Source organism: Geotrypetes seraphini, chromosome 15 (genome assembly GCF_902459505.1).
Source record: "Geotrypetes seraphini chromosome 15, aGeoSer1.1, whole genome shotgun sequence".
NCBI lineage: Eukaryota > Metazoa > Chordata > Amphibia > Gymnophiona > Dermophiidae > Geotrypetes > Geotrypetes seraphini.
Genome location: NC_047098.1, coordinates 13725133 through 13745947, shown reverse-complemented (window position 1 = coordinate 13745947; position 20815 = coordinate 13725133). Strand labels below are relative to the sequence as shown.

Genomic DNA, 20815 nt, shown 5'->3' with positions numbered 1-20815 from the left:
TGTAAAGTATGTTATATGTTTACACAACAAATTTGTTTTCATGTCATTTTTAACATTGTACTTGTTTCATTTATTAATACATGTCATTTTTATTGTACATCGCCTAGCAAATTATATAGGCGATTCATCAAGACTTAATAAACTTGAAACTTATTTAGGAAAATGTGAGAGAGCCAGTCCGTAATTGGCAGAGCTAAACTGGCAGCCAGTGAAAATAATTCAATTCAAGATTTCTTGCATGGCCGCCCTATACGGTTGAGAATGTCAATGGTCCAACGTCTGACAACAAAGTCACACGTTCCTTCTGTAACTTGAGGAAGACACAGCACTTTAAGCTGGCTTTTCCTTCCCAACAAATCCACCAGAAAAAGCTATTTCTGTCTACCTTCAACTTTCAAGGTTCCAAGATCTGGAACAGTTTACCGCACTACCTGTGTTAACTCTCCATCTACTACCAATTTGGGAAGTTGTTGAAGACATATCTCTTCTCGCTGTAATTCTCATGGCTTTATACTCCTGTTCATCCAATGTAGTCTCTTGTCTATAACACTTTAAAATAATTAGTAGATTCTGATATAGAGATCCATGTCTATGGGCTCCTTTTACTAAGGTGCACTAGCGTTTTTAGCGAACGCAGGAAATTACCGCAAGCTACGCTTCTAGAACTAATGCCAGCTCAATGCTGGTGTTAAGGTCTAGCTCGCGTGGCAATGAAGCGCGCGCTATTCCACGCGTTAAAGCCCTAGCGCACCTTAGTAAAAGAAGCCCTATGACACATTCCCAGAGGCCTCGAACAGAGGAGATAGAGAGGGGACATGATCGAAACATTCAAGGTACTGAAGGGAATAGACTTAGTAGATAAGGACAGGTTGTTCACCCTCTCCAAGGTAGGGAGAACGAGAGGGCACTCTCTAAAGTTGAAAGGGGACAAATTCTGTACAAACATAAGGAAGTTCTTCACCCAGAGAGTGGTGGAAAACTGGAACGCTCTTCTGGAGTCTGTCGTAGGGGTAAACACCCTCCAGGGATTCAATGTAAGGAAGTAGTTCTTCACCCAGAGAGTGGTAGAAATCTGGAACACTCTTCCAGAAGCTGTTCACCCTCTCCAAGGTAGGAAGAACGAGAGGGCACTCTCTAAAATTGAAAGGGGATAGATTCCGTACGAACGTAAGGAAGTTCTTCTTCACCCAGAGAGTGGTAGAAAACTGGAACGCTCTTCCGGAGTCTGTCTTAGGGGTAAACACCCTCCAGGGATTCAATGTAAGGAAGTAGTTCTTCACCCAGAGAGTGGTAGAAATCTGGAACACTCTTCCAGAAGCTGTTCACCCTCTCCAAGGTAGGAAGAACGAGAGGGCACTCTCTAAAATTGAAAGGGGATAGATTCCGTACGAACGTAAGGAAGTTCTTCTTCACCCAGAGAGTGGTAGAAAACTGGAACGCTCTTCCGGAGTCTGTCTTAGGGGAAAACACCCTCCAGGGATTCATGACTAAGTTAGACAAGTTCCTGCTGAACCAGAACGTACGCAGGTAGGGCTAGTCTCAGTTAGGGCGCTGGTCTTTGACCAAGAGCCGCCGCGTGAGCGGACTGCTGGTTACGATGGACCACTGGTCTGACCCAACAGCGGCAATTCTTATGTTCTTAGGTAAGCAGTAAAAAGCTAAGTAGTTATGTTCTATATTTGAATCCGCTTAGGTTGTAGGTGGAATGTAAATGGAATAATGGATCTGTGCTCCCAGACACTTGTTCAAAACTTTCTTTTAAACTCAGCTGCACCTACTGGCCTTGACAAGACCCTCCGTCAACAAATACCACACATGGAGAGAGCAGAAAGATGTCGAGAGAACAGGATCCTGTGGGTCAGGTGAAAATGAGGAACAGAAATAAAAGGAGGAAACCATAGTATCCTAAATATCCCATAATAACCACAGTACTATAAAACAAGATACCAATCTTTAAGAGTCGTAAAATTTAATCAAGCAAGCTGAATGACCGAAAAATCATTACATCTGTTATAAAAGTATTCTTGTATAAAATTGAGAGCTTATCACAAAATAACATTTAAAGATCTGTAAAAACCAGAGAACTCAATCTTTAGTGCTGTACAAGAGTTATAAATATGGATACATTTACATTCTTATTGAAAACAAACATTCCAATGTATGATACATGATTGCAAGTTAACCAGGCCAAAAAAAAAAAAAATGGGGCGGGGGAGGATTGTTACTAAGGTGCATTAAAGCAACAACACATACTATACACCCCTTAACTTGCATTAAGAGAAAATGTACCTTAGTTTAGGTTACTCTGGGAAATATAATAATGAGATATGAAGTAAGCTGATGGAAGCAAAATACCTCATTATTATGTAAACTGAATAACAAAAGCTTTCGAGCAAGTTGCTATATTTCAGGATAAGTAGCAGCAGCTCAAAGCTGGCGTTTATTTTTCCTGTGCAGGAGCATCAGGCTATTCAATCATGGCCCAATGCTCCCAAATAGCATTCTTAAACGGGTGAGAGTAGAACCATGCTTTTCCCTCCTTCCCCCCCCAAAAAAAAAAAAAAAAAACACACCTCACCTTCCTTAAGCTCTCCTGTGGGTTTAATATAGTGCTGGTGACCACTAGCAATAGTTTCCAAGTTTTTAATCTCTGGCATTGGCAGGGGCAGGAATGACTAGGGATTTCTCCTGCCCTAGACCCCTAAAGATGATAAGAGATGGCCCAGGGGCTCTATGGGAAGATAGAGTTCCCCACTGGGGAGGTGTGTTTTGAGGAGGGTTTCTGAAGGCAAAGTTCAGCTCGGGCCCATTTAAGAATGTTTCTTAGTGGCCCAAAGTTTCTGGGGGATGAGGAACCACTAATATGCGATTCTCAGATACCACAACCTAATGACTCCCACAGTAAACGACAGTGTAGTACAAGAATATCTTTTGCCACACCTTGGTAACTATCCCTCCCCCCCCAAAAAAAAAAAAAGAGAGAGTTTATACATGTCTTTTTAAAACTTTTTAGCAACCTTTTAGCTTTGCAAACTCATTCAAGGCAGAAAATATTTCAAGCTAAAGAAGCAGAGACAGTTTTCAGCAGAGTTAAAACAAAACAAAACCTGGCAATGGTTTTCATTCCATTAGACAAATCAGACTTCAAGGAGTTTCAGCTATGCAATAATAATATGTAGAAGCTGAAAATTCTATGCATCGGCCAAGACTTGGTAACTGGACTGTATCTGCTTGCAAATTCAATGCGACATGCTTGTAGTGTTGACAGATGCCATTCGGAGTTGATGTCAAAGCAGTAAGGTTAATGCCTCTTGCTTTATTCATAGATGACCTTCACACAAAAGGTTTCCTCGTTTTTGTCTTCTGGGTCATTGATGTAAATCAAAATTTCTTCAGTGCCAGCATTCTGACTTGGTGCAAAACGCAAGCCAATAGTATAAGTTTCTCCTCCACTAATCTGAAAATACAAGCAAAAGCACCTGAATATGCCATTTGGGTCTGGACCACGCATGCTCAGATGGGTATAATGCTATTTTGCGCATACTTTTTTTTTACCTGCGTCACACTGCTCCTTCTGCAATATCACTGGTTACCGATTTACGATCTAACGAACAAAATCTGCTATCGATTCCATCATTAAAAATTATTAATACGAGGAGACAATTCATTTTTTCTTGTACGGCACCGCAAACATGGAATGCCCTCCCTATTTCTTTACGGGAGGAGAAAGAACTTGGAAAATTTAAAACTGAGCTAAAAACCTTCCTTTTTAAAGATGCCTTTTCAACATAATTTTATGCTTCATGAATTATATTTTACTTGGGTATACCTGTTTTAACTATATCCCTTTTGTATTTTCCCTCAATGTTTCTTCTTTACTTTAAAAATTGTATTTCATCCCTCCTTTCCTTATGTTTATCAATGTTAAATTAAGAGTATTTTAACCATTATTTAAATATTGTATGTATTGTAATGTATTACATTGTTATTGTTTTTTCGTTTTTTTTAATTGTAAATTTTAAAATGTACATCGCTTAGAATATTCGATTAAGCGATTGATCAAGTCACCTAATAAACTTGAAACTTGATTTCATATTGTATTCGATTCAAAATTTTAATGTTAACACAAAGCCTTTCATACACTCGAACCTAGTTATCTAAACTCTAACTATTCCATAAGTTCCATCACGAGTGCTTAGGTCCTTACAAGACAATAGAACAAATTGGGAATGCATCAGTCGTAAAGCTTTTTTTTTTTTTTTACCTGGTGCCAAGTTCTTGGAACCAACTTCCTCATAATATTTGTCTTGAACTGAACTTTAAAGCTTTCAAGACACTATTAAAGACTTAAGAACATAAAAACATAAGAATTGCCGCTGCTAGGTCAGACTTATGGTCCATCGTGCCCAGCTGTCTGCTCCCGCTGCGGCCCGTAGGTCACAGACCAGTGCCCTGAGTCTAGCCTTACCTGCGTACATTCTAGTTCAGCAGGAACTTATCTAATTTCCCTGGAGGGTGTTTTCCCCTATAACAGCCTCCGGAAGAGCATTCCAGATTTCTACCACTCTCGGGGTGAAGAAGAACTTCCTGACGTTTGTACGAATCTATCCCCTTTCAATTTTAGAGAGTGCCCTCTCGATCTCTCCACCTTGGAGAGGGTGAACAATCTGTCTTTATCTACTAAGTCATTATCTTGAATGTTTCACTCATGTCCCCTCTCAGTCTCCTCTTTTCAAGAGAGAAGAGGCCCAGCTTCTCTAACCTTTCACTGTACGGCAACTCCTCCAGCCCCTTAACCATTTTAGTTGCTCTTCTCTGGACCCTTTCGAGAAGTACTGTGTCCTTCTTCATGTAAGGCGACCAGCGCTGAACGCAGTACTCCAGGTGAGTGCGTACCATGACCCGGTACAGCGGCATGATAACTCTCTCTGATCTGTTCGTGATCCCCTTCTTAATCATTCCCAGCATTCTGTTTGTCCTTTTTGCCACCACCGCACACTGTGTGGATGGCTTCATCGACTTGTCGACTAGTACTCCCAAGTCTCTTTCCTGGGGGGGGCAGGGCTCTCCAAGTACCGCACCTATATGTTATGGAGTTCCTTTCTTGCCTCTTGAATATATGTTTTAATTCTTAGCCGCAGAGCTTAGCTGCGGGATATCAAATTTTAATAAACATGAACATATACAGAAATTCTACAGAGTTGTCCGGTTCCTCATTGGACTCTACTTGTTCCATTTGTGAACTGGCATGAACAGCTTTATGTAATAACTATTTTCTCTTCCATATAGATGCTGCAAAGGCTCAATGCTGCCTTGTTTGAATCAATGTGGGTAGTAAGATGCCCTCATGGAAGAGCTATCCTGACAGGGTGCGCATTAAGTCTAATAAATTAATAAAATTCCATGTTTATCTGACACTAATTTAAAATTCTCTTTATCTTGCTATGATATTTTAATAAAAGATGAATGATCACCTTATTAATTCTGTCTTTTGCAAGTCTTGGAACTAGTGTACATATTTAAGCTTTCATTTTTGCCCTTTGAAGAAGATTTATGCAGGAGTCAATTTTATAGACTAAGAAGGCTATGTTCTGATGTTGTATTTAAAACAAAACTATAAGAATTTATCAGGCAGATTTTTGGATTGAGGGTAGTAAATGCTCCTTTTTAAGAGAGTGGGCTGTTCTCTTAAATATGAATCACTGAAGAATCCTTTTATTGGTTTTGTACATATTGTCTTATACATGGAAATATCTTTAAAGCAAATAGGAGGAAATATTTTTTTCACTCAATGGATCTAGAACTTATTGCCAAAGGATGTGGTAACAGCAGTGAGTGTAGCTAAGTTAAAAAAAAAAAAAAAGGTTTGGACAAATTCCTGGAGGAAAAGTCCATTATCTGCTATTGAGACAGATATAGGGAAGCTACTGCTTATCTTGGAATTGGTAACATGCTACTATTTGGGTTTCTGCCAAGTACTTATGACCTGGATTGGCCACTGTGGAAACAGATACTGGACTAGATGAAGCACTGGTCTGACCCAGTAACGCTATCCTTATGTTTTGATGTAAGATGCTCTCAGTAGGAAATCTGGTGGTTTCTGATGCCAATAAAGTGCAAAACTGAGGTGGACTATTTAAAGAACCCATCAATTGGTGGTTATAAGGGGTAAAAATTCAGCCTCCCTCCTATCTGTAGGTCATCTGGGATGGTTATTTGGATGGTGACTATGCTGTCCTAGAGCTAGACAACAGCTCGTCCCTTGCTTTGACTTGGGAATTGGCTGGATACTCTGCAGACAGGAATGACATGGTCATGCATGCTGGGACTGAGGCTGCTGAGAAGAATGGGAAGGCAGTGGAAACTTACGCCTTTGACAGTAAATACATGTAGGTTTCCACCTAAGCACAGACAAAAGCCTCCTGGTCAAGAAAGAGAGTGCTCAAGCCTAAAAGTGGCCTAAAGACATGCACCAAAAAAAAAAAGAAGAAAAACTTGAAAAGCCCACAACTTAATCAAATAAAAGGAAAGGTATTGAAAACAAAAACTATGAAGAAAATGAGGAAAAAGGGAGGAAATATCTCATACAGGAAGGCACTGAAAAAATATCTGCTGATATGGATTGAGAAGAGACCACAAAAAAGCAACTTCTCAGCTCCAAGGAAAAACAAACAGGCTCCATTACAGAATACAGATATAATCCAGTATTCATACGGCTAACATTTAGGCACTTTGATGTTTCATCAGCCATAAAGCTGGCAAAAATGTAGGCACCTAAATGCATAAGTGGGAGCCCCGTTTGCAAATATGCACCATGCATATTAAGTGAGTATCTGTAAAATACCTATAGTGCCTAGGCGAGTATATGCACACATACAGTGCCAATATTCTAGACAAGTGGTGCCCAAACCGGGTCCTGGAGGCACCCCAGCCAGTCAGATTTTCAGGATATCCACAATGAATATTCATGAGAGTGATTTGCATGCATTGCCCCCACTATATGCAAATCTCTCTCATGATTCTTCATCGTGGATATTCTGAAAACCTGACTGGCTGGGATGACTCCAGGACTGGTTTGGAAATCACTGTTCGAGACATTTCGCCAATTTTCATAGCCAGCATAAATCTGTAAGTTTCTCAGGATGTTTTTGAGAACCCCATTTTACAAAACTGCGCACGGATGTCGACGCTGTCTTTATAAAGCAGGCACACTGTGATGAAATTATTCTCAAAATGTGTTCTACCTAGCATTATTCCCAGGGAGTACCACAAACCACACCCTCTGCATGATGTGATACCCACCAGCGAGCCTTCTCCAGAGTAGCTCTCCCCCCCCCCCCCCACTCTGGAATGCATTCACTGAAAGGCTTTGCTTAGCACAGGAGCGACACTGGCTGCACATACATGTTTATCCACGCCTACCCTAGCTGAAAATTCTCAAGCATCATTCTGGCCTCATATGCAACTTCTTTAAATCAGTCCCCTTATTTTTTTACTCCTGCTATTCTATCGTATTTACGTACATGCTCCATCTTTGCTTGCACCCTATGCTATCTATTAAAATGCTTTACCATGTATTGTGTCAACACTGTAATGCAGAATACCATGCCATACTTTGATTGTAGTTTGAATATTTTATTGCTATAATTGTCGATTGATTATGTTTGACTTATTCTTGCCGTATACTGCTTTGAGTGAATTCTTTCAAAAAGGTAGTAAATCAATTCAAATCAATCCATTTCCTATAGTTCTTTGGGTATCTTACCTCAAAGGTGTCCTCTTTGAACTGGAGCAGATCAGGCCTGCTAGTGTGCAGAGAGTATAATCTCCTGGAAGGATATGGATTAGTGTATGTGATTTTCTTGTTAGCACCTTTTCCTCCCCGAGCAGCTAGTTTTATTTCAAATGCCTGTAAATATTAAGACACTGAATTTAAAAAAAAAAAAAAATTGCATAATAAAATCTTACATAAAGGGAAAAAGTGATTTGTTTAATGCAGAGACACTGGCCCAATCTTGTGTGTATGATATTAATGTTCATTTTAAAGCAGGATTAGTTTTTAGACTACTGTTTTCCATCTAGAGCTGGAAAGGAGAATCTGTGATTTAATAAATGGAAAATGGAGAGAGAAATATTTTTTTCCAAAATGTAGAGAGGTGGCTACCTCTCATAGTCATAAACCTAGAATGGCAGTTAATAAAATTGCATCATCTCATTTTAACAAATCAACCCAAGCAGACTTGAGATGATACTGAATATATTAAAAAAAGCTGGACAAGAACCACTGGACCACAAAGAGAGAACCCCCCTCCCCTCCCCAAGACCCAGCTCCTTTTGGGCTATGGTGCCATAAGCCTTCATTCACAATTACTCTCAACCCACCATGCTGTCTTTGCATCAAAAGGTCTTGGCATCTGGCTATGTACCAGAGCTCTTTCTGGATCCCTGCCACAGTGGACCCTTATTTGGTCCCTTGCACAATGAATGTGGCTTTCACACTGGGATTGTGAATGCTATGTCTACAACCCTAGTCAATCTGGAAAATGGAAAACCTGATCTAGAAATCAAACCCAGGTTCTCTGTATGTGGTACACAACACAGCCACTTAGCTAACAGGCCAGCCCGATGTGACATTTAAGAGGAACCATTTAATTCTATTCTTTCAGATCTTCCAAATATTTGAGTCATAATTCCACAAAACCTCATTTTACTGTACATTGAAAAAGGGATGCAGGGCACTACCATTATCTCTATTGTAAACGTGCCGTACTGATAAATTACCTTGGATATAAGAGGTTGGCGACATGACACACAGACCAGCCAAGATGCCACCAACTGGTGATAATCGACATCCACTAGATTGAGGTAAATAAATTTACTGCCAGCTTTTTGAGGCCTCACACCTATGTGAAGATCTTGCACTGCGTTTGGAGGAAGGACAAACACAGTTTCGGGGTCAATCTGAAGAAAATAAGCAAAACAAAAAGATGTAAGTTCTTTTGTCTTGTAAATACCATTAAGTGCAGAATACGTAATTCTCTCTCAGGTTAAACAATCAGTGATTCTATTTCTGCAAGCTCCACATATATTTGGGAATTAAAGAGAAACATTTTAAAGCTGTGTGAGTGATATTGTGGAAAGGCTGTTTGGCAAGATTTGCCTCTTTGTGGATGATACCAAAATCTGCAATAGGGTAGATACCCCTGATGTAAGGAGAGATCTAGTGAAGCTTGAAGAATGGTTCAGAATTTGGCAGGTAAGATTTAATACTAAGAAATGCAGGATCATGTATTTGGGCTGTAAAAACCCAGGGAGAGATATGGTATAGGGTGTGAAGTTCTTCTACGCATGAAAGAAGAGTCAGATGTGGGGATGGGTGAGGTTATCATATCTGATGATCTTAAGAAAGCCAAACAGGAGGAAAAGGTGATAGCAGAAGTCAGAAGGATGCTTGAGTGAACAGGGAAAGGAATGGCCAGCAGAAGAAAGGAAGTAATAACGTGTGTGATTGTGTGTGCATAAAACTTGGCATTATAACATTCTCATCTTTGTTTTCCATTCCTTTCCTGATAAATCCTAACATTCACTTGTTGTACTGCACTGTTTTTATAATTTGTTCTGGCTTCTCTATTATTCTGTTTCTTAAACTCCAAAAAATGCATATGAACAAAACACAAAAAAAAACATAACACACAAAAAAAATCAAGGATAAAAATAGAAGAGGGATGAACTAATCAGGAAGTGCTTTAAGATAATTTTTAATGAGAGGTTTTACAGCTGTGCTGAAGGTATATGTTATCAGGAAATAGAGAAATATTTGGAGGGAGTACAATTTTCTACACTAATGGAAAAAGTGAGCAAGATATTGGATGGGAATATCATGGAAAAGGACATAAGGAAGGCAACTGAATTGTTGAAAAAAGGAAAAGCTTTAGGCTTTGATGAACTAACTTTTAGGTTCTATTAAAAAAATTCAAGACCCAACTGGTGATCCTAATTGGATATAAAGAGAGGAGAGGTTGGGGCAAACGACAGCAAGAAGGTATTTGGTTAAGCTCATATGTTCTGGGATCTTCAAAGGATGAGGGTTTGGGGCTAAATTTATAAATTGGATTTGAGCTTGAACCTATGGGCTCATGTTGGAGTTAATGGAGGTGGGAGATGGTTTGGAGGATTGTAGGCTAAGTAGAAGAAATAGACCATTATTATTCATGTTTATCATACAGCTCTCTGCACAAATGGTTTCCCTGAGGGAGAACATAAGGGATGGGATAGAAATCCTACATTAACTGTGCTGTATGCATATGACATGTTTTTCGTATCACATCTGAGGTTATTTCTGCCATTGCTAGTAGAGAAAGATAATTCTTTCAGTGCAGTGCTTTAACCTTTAAATTACAACAGAGGCCCTTAAGGTCTTGTTATCAGAAGAGGATGAAAGATCCCTGAAGGACACTTTTCCTTTGAAGTGGGTGGCACTTGCTGCACTATTTGTGAATAGACTGTATAGATTTAATTACAACCCCTTGTTAGAAGTTATTAATTGTGACTTGAAATCTTAAGGAGTAGCACTTGTCATAGTTAGGCTCAAAGTTTCAGTGAATTACTGTACTTTGTTTTTGCAAGCTGAAGTGCCAAAAACATACTAGAGGCCTTGCAAAGAAATATACTGTATAGGCATTCGTTTGGGAAAAGGAAACCACCGAGGATGGTAAGATCTACCCAAATAAAGATTTAGTGTAATTTTCGCAGTGTCAGACATTATATTGGGAGGGGCCAAATTAAGGAGTCTATTGGCCCTAAAAAATCTGAAATTGAGGAAATTTATATTAAACAGCAATATGGAACGATGCTGCTCTCTAAGGTCTATCAGGCCCACTAAGGTTAAATCAGCTCACATACAAGCTTGGGAAATTAATACTGGTGGGGGGAGCACAGCAGACTGAAAAAGAAGGAATGCCAGGAAATATACCTTCTTGCCATTCCAGGTTAATGGAAACGTCAATCGCTCCTCCTAAACTTACTTGCTCCACTTCATCACTTCATCATGCTTCTATTCTTTTCTCTCCTCTCTTCTACCTTCCAAAGTATTTAGATCAATGCTGTCTTGTTAAAATGTTTATTTTATTTTTATTTTTCCTCTAACTCTACTTTTCACTTCTCTATTACCCTCCAGGTACTTTAGTTAGATTGTGAGCCTTCGGGACAGTAAGGGAATTTTTCAAGTACCTTTCTTATTTCTAATCTTAATGTATATTTTCTGTAAACCGCTTAGAACCTAACGGATGTAGCGGTATATAAGAAATAAATTACATTACATTACATTACACTGCAAACCAGCTTGAGAACAGCTGTAAAATGCTACACAAGCTCATCTTATTCCATCTAGATTCCAAAGGAGGTATTGGAGATGACCTTTGCTGTTGAGATTGTGGTCAAAAAGCAGACGCTGAGCATATCTGGTGTAACTATCCAATTATACTCAAATATAAACAAAGATTTTTGGTCAAAAAAAAAAAAAAGGTTTATATTTGAGTCTTGATCTTTCTTGCTTCCTCCCTTTGTCCCTTCTTCCCTCCTTCTCTCTGAAGATTACATCCCCCCTCCCCTAACCAGTTCTGTTCCTGACCCCGCCTGACCGGCACTTCAGTCCTACCACCTCCCCACCCACTAACCTGCATTTGTTTTCACCCTGCCTGATGGGTACTTCTGTGCAATGTTCAAACAAAGGGTATTTTGATTTATATTATTAGCAAACATTATAGAGGGGGTTTAGAGGATTGGGATCCGGCGTTAAGAACATAAGAATAGCCTTACTGGGTCAGACCAATGGTCCATCAAGCCCAGTAGCCCATTCTCACGGTGGCCAATCCAGGTCACTAGTACCTGGCCAAAACCCAAGGAGTAGCAATATTCCATGCTACTGTTCCTGGTCATGCAGTGGATTCCCCCATGTCTTTCCCAATAACAGACTATGGACTTTTCCTCCAGGAAATTGTCCAAACCTTTCTTAAAACCAGCTACATTAACTGCTCTTACCACATCCTCTGGCAATGCGTTCCAGAGCTTGACTATTCTCTGAGTGAAAAAATGTTTCCGCCTATTGGTTTTAAAAGTATTACTCTATAACGTCATTGAATGTCCCCTAATCTTTGTAAATCTTGATGCAGTAAAAAAATTGATCCACTTATACCTGTTCTACACCACTCAGGATTCTGTAGACTTCAATTCTATCTCCCCCTCAGCCTTCTCTTTTCCAAGCTGAAGAGCCCTAACCTTTTTAATTTTTCCTCATACGAGAGGAGTTCCATCCCCTTTATCGACTTGGTCGCGCTTCTTTGAGCTTTTTCTAGTGCCGCTATATCTTTTTTGAGATAAGGAGACCAGAACTGAACGCACCATTGCGCGATATAGAAACATTATAACATTCTTAGTCTTGTTAACCATACCTTGCCTTCTTAGCCGCCACCGCACATTGGGTGGAAGGCTTCAGTGTATTGTCTACGATGACACCAAGATCTTTTTCTTGAGCGCTGACCCCCAAGGTGGTCCCTAGCATCCAATAACTATGATTTGGATTATTCTTCCCAATGTGCAACACTTTGCATTTGTCCACAATGAATTTCATCTGCCAATTTGGACGCCCAGTCTTCCAATTTCCTAAGATCTTCCTGCAGTTTTTCACAGTCCGCGTATATTTTAACAACTTTGAACAGTTTAGTATCATCTGCAAATTTAATCACCTCATTCGTAGTTCCAATTTCTAGATCATTTATAAATAAGTTAAATAGCACTGAGAAAAATGTCCATTTAACCCTACCCTCTGTTTTCTGTTTGATAACCAGTTCTTAATCCACAATTGAACAGTGCCTCCTATCCCATGACTCTTTAATTTTCCCAGGAGCCTCTCATGAGGAACTCTGTCAAAAGCCTTCTAGAAATCTAGATACATTACATCAACCGGCTCACCATTATCCACATGTTTATTCACACCTTTAAAGAAGTCAAGCAAATTGGTGAGGCAAGACCTCCCTTGGCTGAACCCATGCTGACTCTGTCTCATTAAATCATGTTTGTCTATGATATGTTCCACAATTTTATTTTTTATAATTGTTTTCACTATTTTGTCCGGCACCAAGATCAGCTTACCGGTCTATAATTTCCCGAATATTACCTAGAACCCTTTTTAAAAATTGGCATAACTTTGGTCACTCTCCAATTTTCAGGTACTACAGACGATTTTAACAGCAGGTTACAGATCACTAACAGCAGATCAGCAATTTCATTTTGAGTTCTTTCAATACTCTAAGGTGTATACCATCCGGTCCAAGTGATTTATCACTCTTTAACTTGTCAATTTGGCTTAGTACATCTTCCAGGTTCACTGAGATTTCTTTCAATTCCACTACTTCATCACCTTTGAAAACCATTTCCAGTTCAGGTAGATTTCTTACATCTTCTTCCCTACCAAGGGAGATGGGTACAGATCACATCAACACCTGCTGGAGACTGAAAGAAGACTGAGGGAAATAGAGAAGGGGGTATAGTATATACTGTCCCAAAGTTTTGTTTTCAGTCTCCACCTGCTGGTCATGATTGGATATATACCCATTTGTAAAGATTAACCTCTACTGGTCTGGAGAGTGCTAAAGAAGCAAAGAATTTGTTCAGTCTCTCCGCTATGACTCTATCTCCTCCTTGAGCACACCTTTTACTCCTTGATCATCCAAAGGTCCCACGCATTCCCTCACAGGCAGACGTGTGTGGTGCAGTGGTTAAAGCTACAGCCTCAGCACCCTGGGGTTGTGGGTTCAAACCCATGCTGCAAGTCATTTAATCCTCCCATTGCTCCAAGTACATTAGATAGGGCGCTGGTCTTTGACCAGAGGGCTGCCGTGGGAGCGGACTCCTGAGCACGATGGACCACCGGTCTGATCCAGCAGCGGCAATTCTTATGTATAGTCTTATGATAAGATTGTGAGCTCACCAGGACAGACAGGGAAAATTGCTTGAGTACCTGAATAAATTAATGTAAACCATTCTGAACTCCCTTGGGAGAACAGTATAGAAAATTGAATTAAAAAAAAAAAAATATACCTAAAAAAAATTGTTACTATGAGTTTTTGCCCCTTTGGCAAGTTGTTCTTCATATTCCTGTTTTATCAATGCTTTGCATGTAACCTATACAGGGTGATAACAGCAAACAAGTTAGTCTGTCTTCATCTGCTGGAAGGGAGGACTGGTCTGACTTGAATAATGAGGAAAATGGCATTTTCCATATTAGATATTTAACAGGCAGTTAAGCATACATTAATCGCACAGAGCTACTGTTAGCACATGGCAATTTCTGTGTTTAAATAGCTAACAATAGAGTCTGCAATGGTTTTTGTATTGGATCTGCAATACTCAACAGAAACTTTAATATACAATTACATAAAGATGGAAATTCTATACCAGAATGGCACTAATGGTGTTATTTAAGTTTATTCTTCAAAGAAAAATAGAATATTACTTATATCAGCCCTATAGCATGGAAAAATATATACCATCAAACTGTGGCATTGTATGCATTCACTTTTTTATTTTAAAGGCAACAGTACCCTGTCATTTTGTGGCACTCACTAATAACTATATATTATACAGGACTTTTGAAAATTCCACTATTATACTCATCTTCCTTTGTGAGTCAAAATTATTCTCTTTCAAATGTAATTTGTTACGAATGCTATTCATGAGAAACATAATTCATTATTTTATTACAACCACCCGCATTACAATACATCCAACTCTGAGTCACTAAGGGCCTCTTCTAGCAAACTGCGCTACTCCCAACGCTCATAGGAACTCTATGAGCATCGGGAGCAGCTCGGCTCACCACGCTATAAACTGCTAGTGCAGTTTGATAGAAGAGGCCCTAAGTTTCTATCAGATATAGTTACATTCCTTGCTATTTAGCTGGTGGTTATTGAAGAAGTGGATGTCCATTTCGATATTGTTCCAAGTTGGATATCCTTTCTAAAATGCCACTGAGTAATGTTAGTGCACAGTGAAAATAATATTGGCATATTGGCACGTTAGATAGATTGCCTGGACAGAGAGGGAAAACTGCTTGAGTACCTGAATAAATGCAAGTAAAAATTGATATCTGGATTTATGAATAAAAAACCAAAAACTGGTCTTAGGGACATTTGGAGCATTGAGATTAAGCATCAAATTACTGCGTCTCAATGGCCACGAATTTGGTCTTGGAGGATGAGTTGTACAATGTCAGCATTTATGAGACAAACTTGGGTTTTTCTGTTACACCGAGCTTTCTGGACCCCTGTGCGTTTACAAAAGTTAGATAGCTCTAAATCTAATAAATGTTGGCATTGTCATCTCGAAGCAGGGACGTTAGATCATTTATTATTCTACTGTCCATTCATTTTGGTTTTTTGGAGATCGATTTGGGGCCAAATAAATTGTTTGTTAGAAAATCCTGTGGCTCTATCCTAGGATACTATTTTATTTGGAATGTCAATGAGGGAAAAAAGTCAAATTTCTGCAAATAATAATAAATTATTACTTATTATGACAGGAGTTTCCTTTCAGCAGATTACATTTAATTGGAAAAACTGGAATAGATTAAATTACATTTTTGGGTGGAATTCACTGTGTCATATGTATAAGATGGAAAGAATGTTAGCGTTGCAGAAAGGAAATTTTAATAAATTTCAGGAGGTTTGGAGACCATTAATAGAGTATTATAATGAATGAATAATCATTTTTCCCCAGCTGACATAATTGTATAGGGGTGGAGGGGGGGGAGGAAGTTTAATTATAGATTGATGGGTTGGATTAATAAAGAACAATATATATATGTAATCACATGTGTAAGAATAGGGTTGGGAGAGAGGGATTTATTTTTAATTGTGAAATCACTAAGAATAGATATTCAAGTGATATTGTATAAGTTTTACTGTTAATATCTGTTGCACTTCTTGTTAGATGAAAAAAAATGAATAAAGAATATATATTTTAAAAAAAGCATGTAAAACCGTTCTGAGCTCCCCTGGGAGAACGGTATAGAACAGGGGTGTCAAAGTCCCTCCTCGAGGGCCGGAATCCAGTCGGGTTTTCAGGATTTCCTCCATGAATATGCATTGAAAGCAGTGCATGCAAAGCGATCTCATGCATATTCATGGGGGAAATCCTGAAAACCCGACTGGATTCCGGCCCTCAAGGACTGACTTTGACACCTGTGGTATAGAAAATTGAATAAATAAATATCAATTCTTAAAAGATTTTTGTCTCTCTTTCTATCACCTTTCATCACTTTGCTACAGATATATAAATGTAAACATGTAATATGTGAACAATAAGTTAATATGACATGTGGTCCAGTATTCTATGATATGCCACTTGTACTGATCAGAACGACAACTTTCACAAGAAAAGACAAGGGTAACTCATCAACAAATATTCAAACAGAATAGATTAATGCTTATGGTACTGAATGTGACCAGCTATAAATCAGAAATGCTTACCTTGAGCTCCTGGGGGTGTGAGGTATAGCCTTTCACTTTCCTGATCGTTTGTGTTCCCCTTAATACTAGAGAAAGACGGGTCAACTGACCAGTAACACAACTAACGTCAATACGTTGCAGAGAATGAACGTAGAACTGCCAAATCTGAACAGGAGCAGCAAACCAGGGGTCTCTGTATCAGAGCATAGGGTCAATTAATTAATTAATAACTTTCCATATAGACCTACTCTCCATTTCCTAAAATGAATCTTGATGAAAGAGCACTTCAATTTTCCTCCTCCTCTGAGACTGTCATAGGAATGCTTTTATGTTCCACGTACATATTCAGATACTTTTCAATATTTGCTTATTTCTGATTTGAAGAAGACGGGTTAACTTTAAAAAAGTATTGTTAGTCCAACAAAAAAGGTATCATTCTATTTCCTTTAAGTTTTGTCGCCTTTTGTAGAATTATTACAGTTTAAATTTATTTTACGTATTACTTTACATATCCAAGGGAAGGGAGGGGGAGGTGTTTAAATGAAATAATATCTTTCTTAAAGATTTGGGAGGGAGTGAAGGTTCTGTTTACTGTTTTTATGATTTCAAAATGATTATTATATAGGCAGGATTTATTTGTTATATGACATATATTATACTTCTAAGAATAATGGATAATTTGATTGATAATATGGGGGAGGGAGGGAGGGATATTACTTTGTTAATGTCATGTCAGATTATTAAGTTTTGTTTATTGTGTAAACTGTTTTCTTTACTGTTTTCACTTATTGGAAGTGTTTTTTATGGGTTTTTAAAAAAAATTCTTTATTCATTTTTAAATTTTCAACAAGTGTACAAAAATTCATAATAAACACTATTAATTAGACCACTTGAACATCTTATCATTGTATCCTATAAATATAAATGCAACCCTCCCCCCCCACCCTCCCTCTAAGCCCATTATTCATTATAAGATCATAAACCCTCCAATTGAAACCCTCCCCCCACCCAACACTAAGTGATGTATAATTAATAGAAAAATGGCATTTAATCATGACAAAAAGATGGCCACAAATTTGGTCTTGGAGAATGAGATGTACAATGTCAGCGACTATGAGGCAAACTTGTTTTTTTCTGTTGCATAGAGCTTTTAGGAACCAGTTAGATTACAAAAATTAAATAGTTCCTTGTCTAATAGATCCTGGCATTGTAATCTGGATGTAGGGACTTTGGATCATCTTTTGTATTACTGTCCCCATATCTTAGCCTTTTGGAATTCAATCTGGGATCAAATAAATTGTTTATTGGAAAACCATGTAGCGTTATCTTATGATACTGTGATATTTGGAATGTCTATGAGAAAAAAGAGTCAGATATCATCGTGTAATAATAAACTTTTATTGATCATGACTGGAGTTGCCATCCAACATATTACTAATAACTGGAAAGACCACAGTAGGCTTAATTTTAATTTCTGGTGGAATTCGTCATGTCACATGTATAGAATGGAAAGATCACTGGCGGTACAGAATGGAAATTATAAAAATTTTATAAAATATTGGAAGTGTTAAAATGAATAAAGAATTATTTTAAAAAAAGTTTTGTCTTATTTCTATATATTACCATTAAAAGTGAACTAACAGCTACCATACCATTTTACTCAAGATGGAAAGGACCCCAATAGAAATAAAATAATATTTAAAATGTTTCGTCACCAAAATGCAATCTAATAATGCTACACTAAGAGCTCCTTTTACAAAGGTGCGCTAGCGGTTTTAGCGCACGCTAAAATGCCCCGCGCGCTAGCCGCTACCGCCTCCTTTTAAGCAGGCGGTAATTTTTCAGCTAGCGCACGTTAATCATGTGCGTGCGTTAAAAATGGTAGCGCACCTTTGTAAAAGGAGCCCTAAGTGATAACTAGGCAAAAAATTGCAAAAACACTACCCGATTGTTTACTGGAGCACAAAAATAGCCCAACATAAAAAATTTTGAGGTCCTCAGTCAATTGCATTAGGGTTAACAATTGTGTATAGGAACATTACAAATTTATTTTACATATCTGCATTTTTATAACCTCAATTAGCGTACTTACATATAAATTGTAAGAAAGAATTTTTTGATCTGTGGGCTTGGACCTCCTGCTACTTTCAAGAAAACATCTTGTGGTTCCCCAGGACCCTGAATTAAGAATTTAAGTAAGATTATTAGAAAAGTTTTTCAAGTTAGCAAATTAAAGAATCTACAGTATTTGCAAAACTAAATTAGGGCAATAAACAAGTTAAAATGCTATAATATGTATTAATTGTAGCTAAAGAGCCTTGGTTTTGTTATAAGGGAAGATTAGGTACTTACCTTGATAATCTTCTTTCTAGTAAATAGGCACATCATTCTTGACCCTGTGGGTTGTGTACCTCTGATCGCAAGATCCGGTATAGACAGCCTCATTCACTCTGGGTTGTCCTCTAATTCCTCAGTTCGTATCAAAGCAGATGGTCAGCCCTAGAGAAAAAATCCAAACAGGGAGGGGTACAGGGACTTTCCCCAATTCAAGTGCTGTAGTTATTTTTGACCTGGAACCCAAGTCATCTGGGACTCCATACCACCAGACAGAGAGGTACATCAGCTTTACATAAACTAAAAATGTTACATCATACCATTCTTCTGCTGTCACAAATGACATTAGGGTCACTGCATCGCACGTGAATCTGAGGCTCCTCGCCTTCCACCCCAACAGGAGCACCTAGAAAGAGAGTGCATACATAAGAGAGTGTGGGGCAGTGGTTAAAGCTACAGCCTCAGCACCCTGAGGTTGTGGGTTCAAACCCATGCTGCTCCTTGTGACCCTGGGCAAGTCACTTAATCTCCCCATTGCCTCAGGTACATTAGATAATTTGTGAGCCCGCCGGGACAGATAGGAAAAAATGCTTGAGTACCTGAGTAAATTCATGTAAATGGTTTTGAGCTCCCCTGGGATAACAGTATAGAAAATTGAATAGATAAATACATAAAAATAAATAATATTCAGCATGGTAGGCACTGGTAAGTACATCCTGAGCAGTCCTAGATGATCAGATTTACTGCAAAGACCTGTCCCCAAGTTCCCCAACATTTTCATGATCAGCAGCTCCATGGCTCATAATATTGTGGAAAAACAATGTAAGTACCTGATTAATGATCAAATTTTATGGTATAGTTTTTCTAACTATGTAAAATGTTTGTCTAACATTTATGATTGAGATTATGTTAACCGTATAGGTAATATATGGTATATAATTTTTTTTATAAATAAAATTATTGCCTATCCTGCAGGTTCCTAGTAATGCAATATAACAGTAAAGGGCTACACAAAAAAATATAAAGTATTTGCTATACCAAATGCAACAGTGGATCAGAAGCAAAAATTTAAAAAATGCAAAATGATGAAAAACTAACTATAGCAAAGACAGACACACAAACCTTCATACACTGAGAAATCTCAGTATCAAAGACAGGTACACAGAGTTAATACTTAAGTCTCCTAAACAGCCCTTCCAGTTTTAAAAAGAGATCTTGTCAACTAAGGAATGTGGCAGCTGGATCTGCTGGAAGAAAAATGAATGACATCGAGTCTCTTAGGAAGGCTTCTCATGTATAAACTTGTCACATATGTAACTGGGTTTGACACGTTTCTAAAATAATGCCCCAGATATACACTAGTATGTGTAGACAATAGTCCTATGCACACTTAAACATTTCAGTCAATATTCAAAGGCACTGAAACGGTTTGCTACATAAGTGCCAGTCAGTGGAATAATAAGTGACACTTATCTAACAGTGACATTGAATATCCAGACACTGCCCGGGCAATTTGTGCGCAGAGCTTGGGCAGAACTGAAAGTTAGCTGGTTAGTGGCAATATTCAGACTTATACCTAGATAAAGATAGCACAGTAAAAAAGGCTGTCCTAGCTTTGTCTGGTCAGTGGTCTGAATATTGCTGTAAACCAGACAGCACCTCCGGTCAATATGGATTACAGTGCCTGGGTACAAACATTAAATATTCAGTTTTGTTTTAAAAAGCATTGACTGCTGCAGGCTGACTATCATCTCCATTTTTTAAAGTAGGTGTTATAGGGCAGAGTGTAGAATTTACATCTATGCTTTGTAAATATAATGTATGCGTGTAAATCCTGAAAGATACATGGGTCTATTATGCCTGATCTAGAGCAGTGTTCTTCAACCACCGGTCCATGGACCAGTGCTGGTCCACAGAAATTTCCTGCTGGTCCACAGGGCCAGCACATGCATCAGGCCCAAAACAGTGTTCTTCAA

General features: G+C 38.5%; 1 protein-coding gene across 7 annotated transcripts in view; it reads right to left on the bottom strand.

Moving 5' to 3' along the window:
• Window positions 1-1966: 1966 nt before the first annotated feature.
• Window positions 1967-20815, bottom strand: part of NPHP4 (nephrocystin 4) — a 145983-nt gene continuing 127134 nt past the window's right edge. For 6 of the 7 annotated variants that reach the window (XM_033921887.1, XM_033921888.1, XM_033921889.1 and 3 more), the window contains 6 exons: window positions 19160-19245; window positions 18598-18683; window positions 16527-16698; window positions 8782-8961; window positions 7766-7909; window positions 1967-3457 (listed from right to left, as the gene is read on the bottom strand). In XM_033921887.1, coding sequence (XP_033777778.1) covers window positions 3317-3457; window positions 7766-7909; window positions 8782-8961; window positions 16527-16698; window positions 18598-18683; window positions 19160-19245 — 809 coding nt within the window. In that variant the 3' untranslated portion in view covers window positions 1967-3316. Of the gene's footprint in view, window positions 3480-7765; window positions 7910-8781; window positions 8962-16526; window positions 16699-18597; window positions 18684-19159; window positions 19246-20815 lie in introns of all 7 variants that reach the window. The other variant, XM_033921890.1, reaches the window with a different exon arrangement.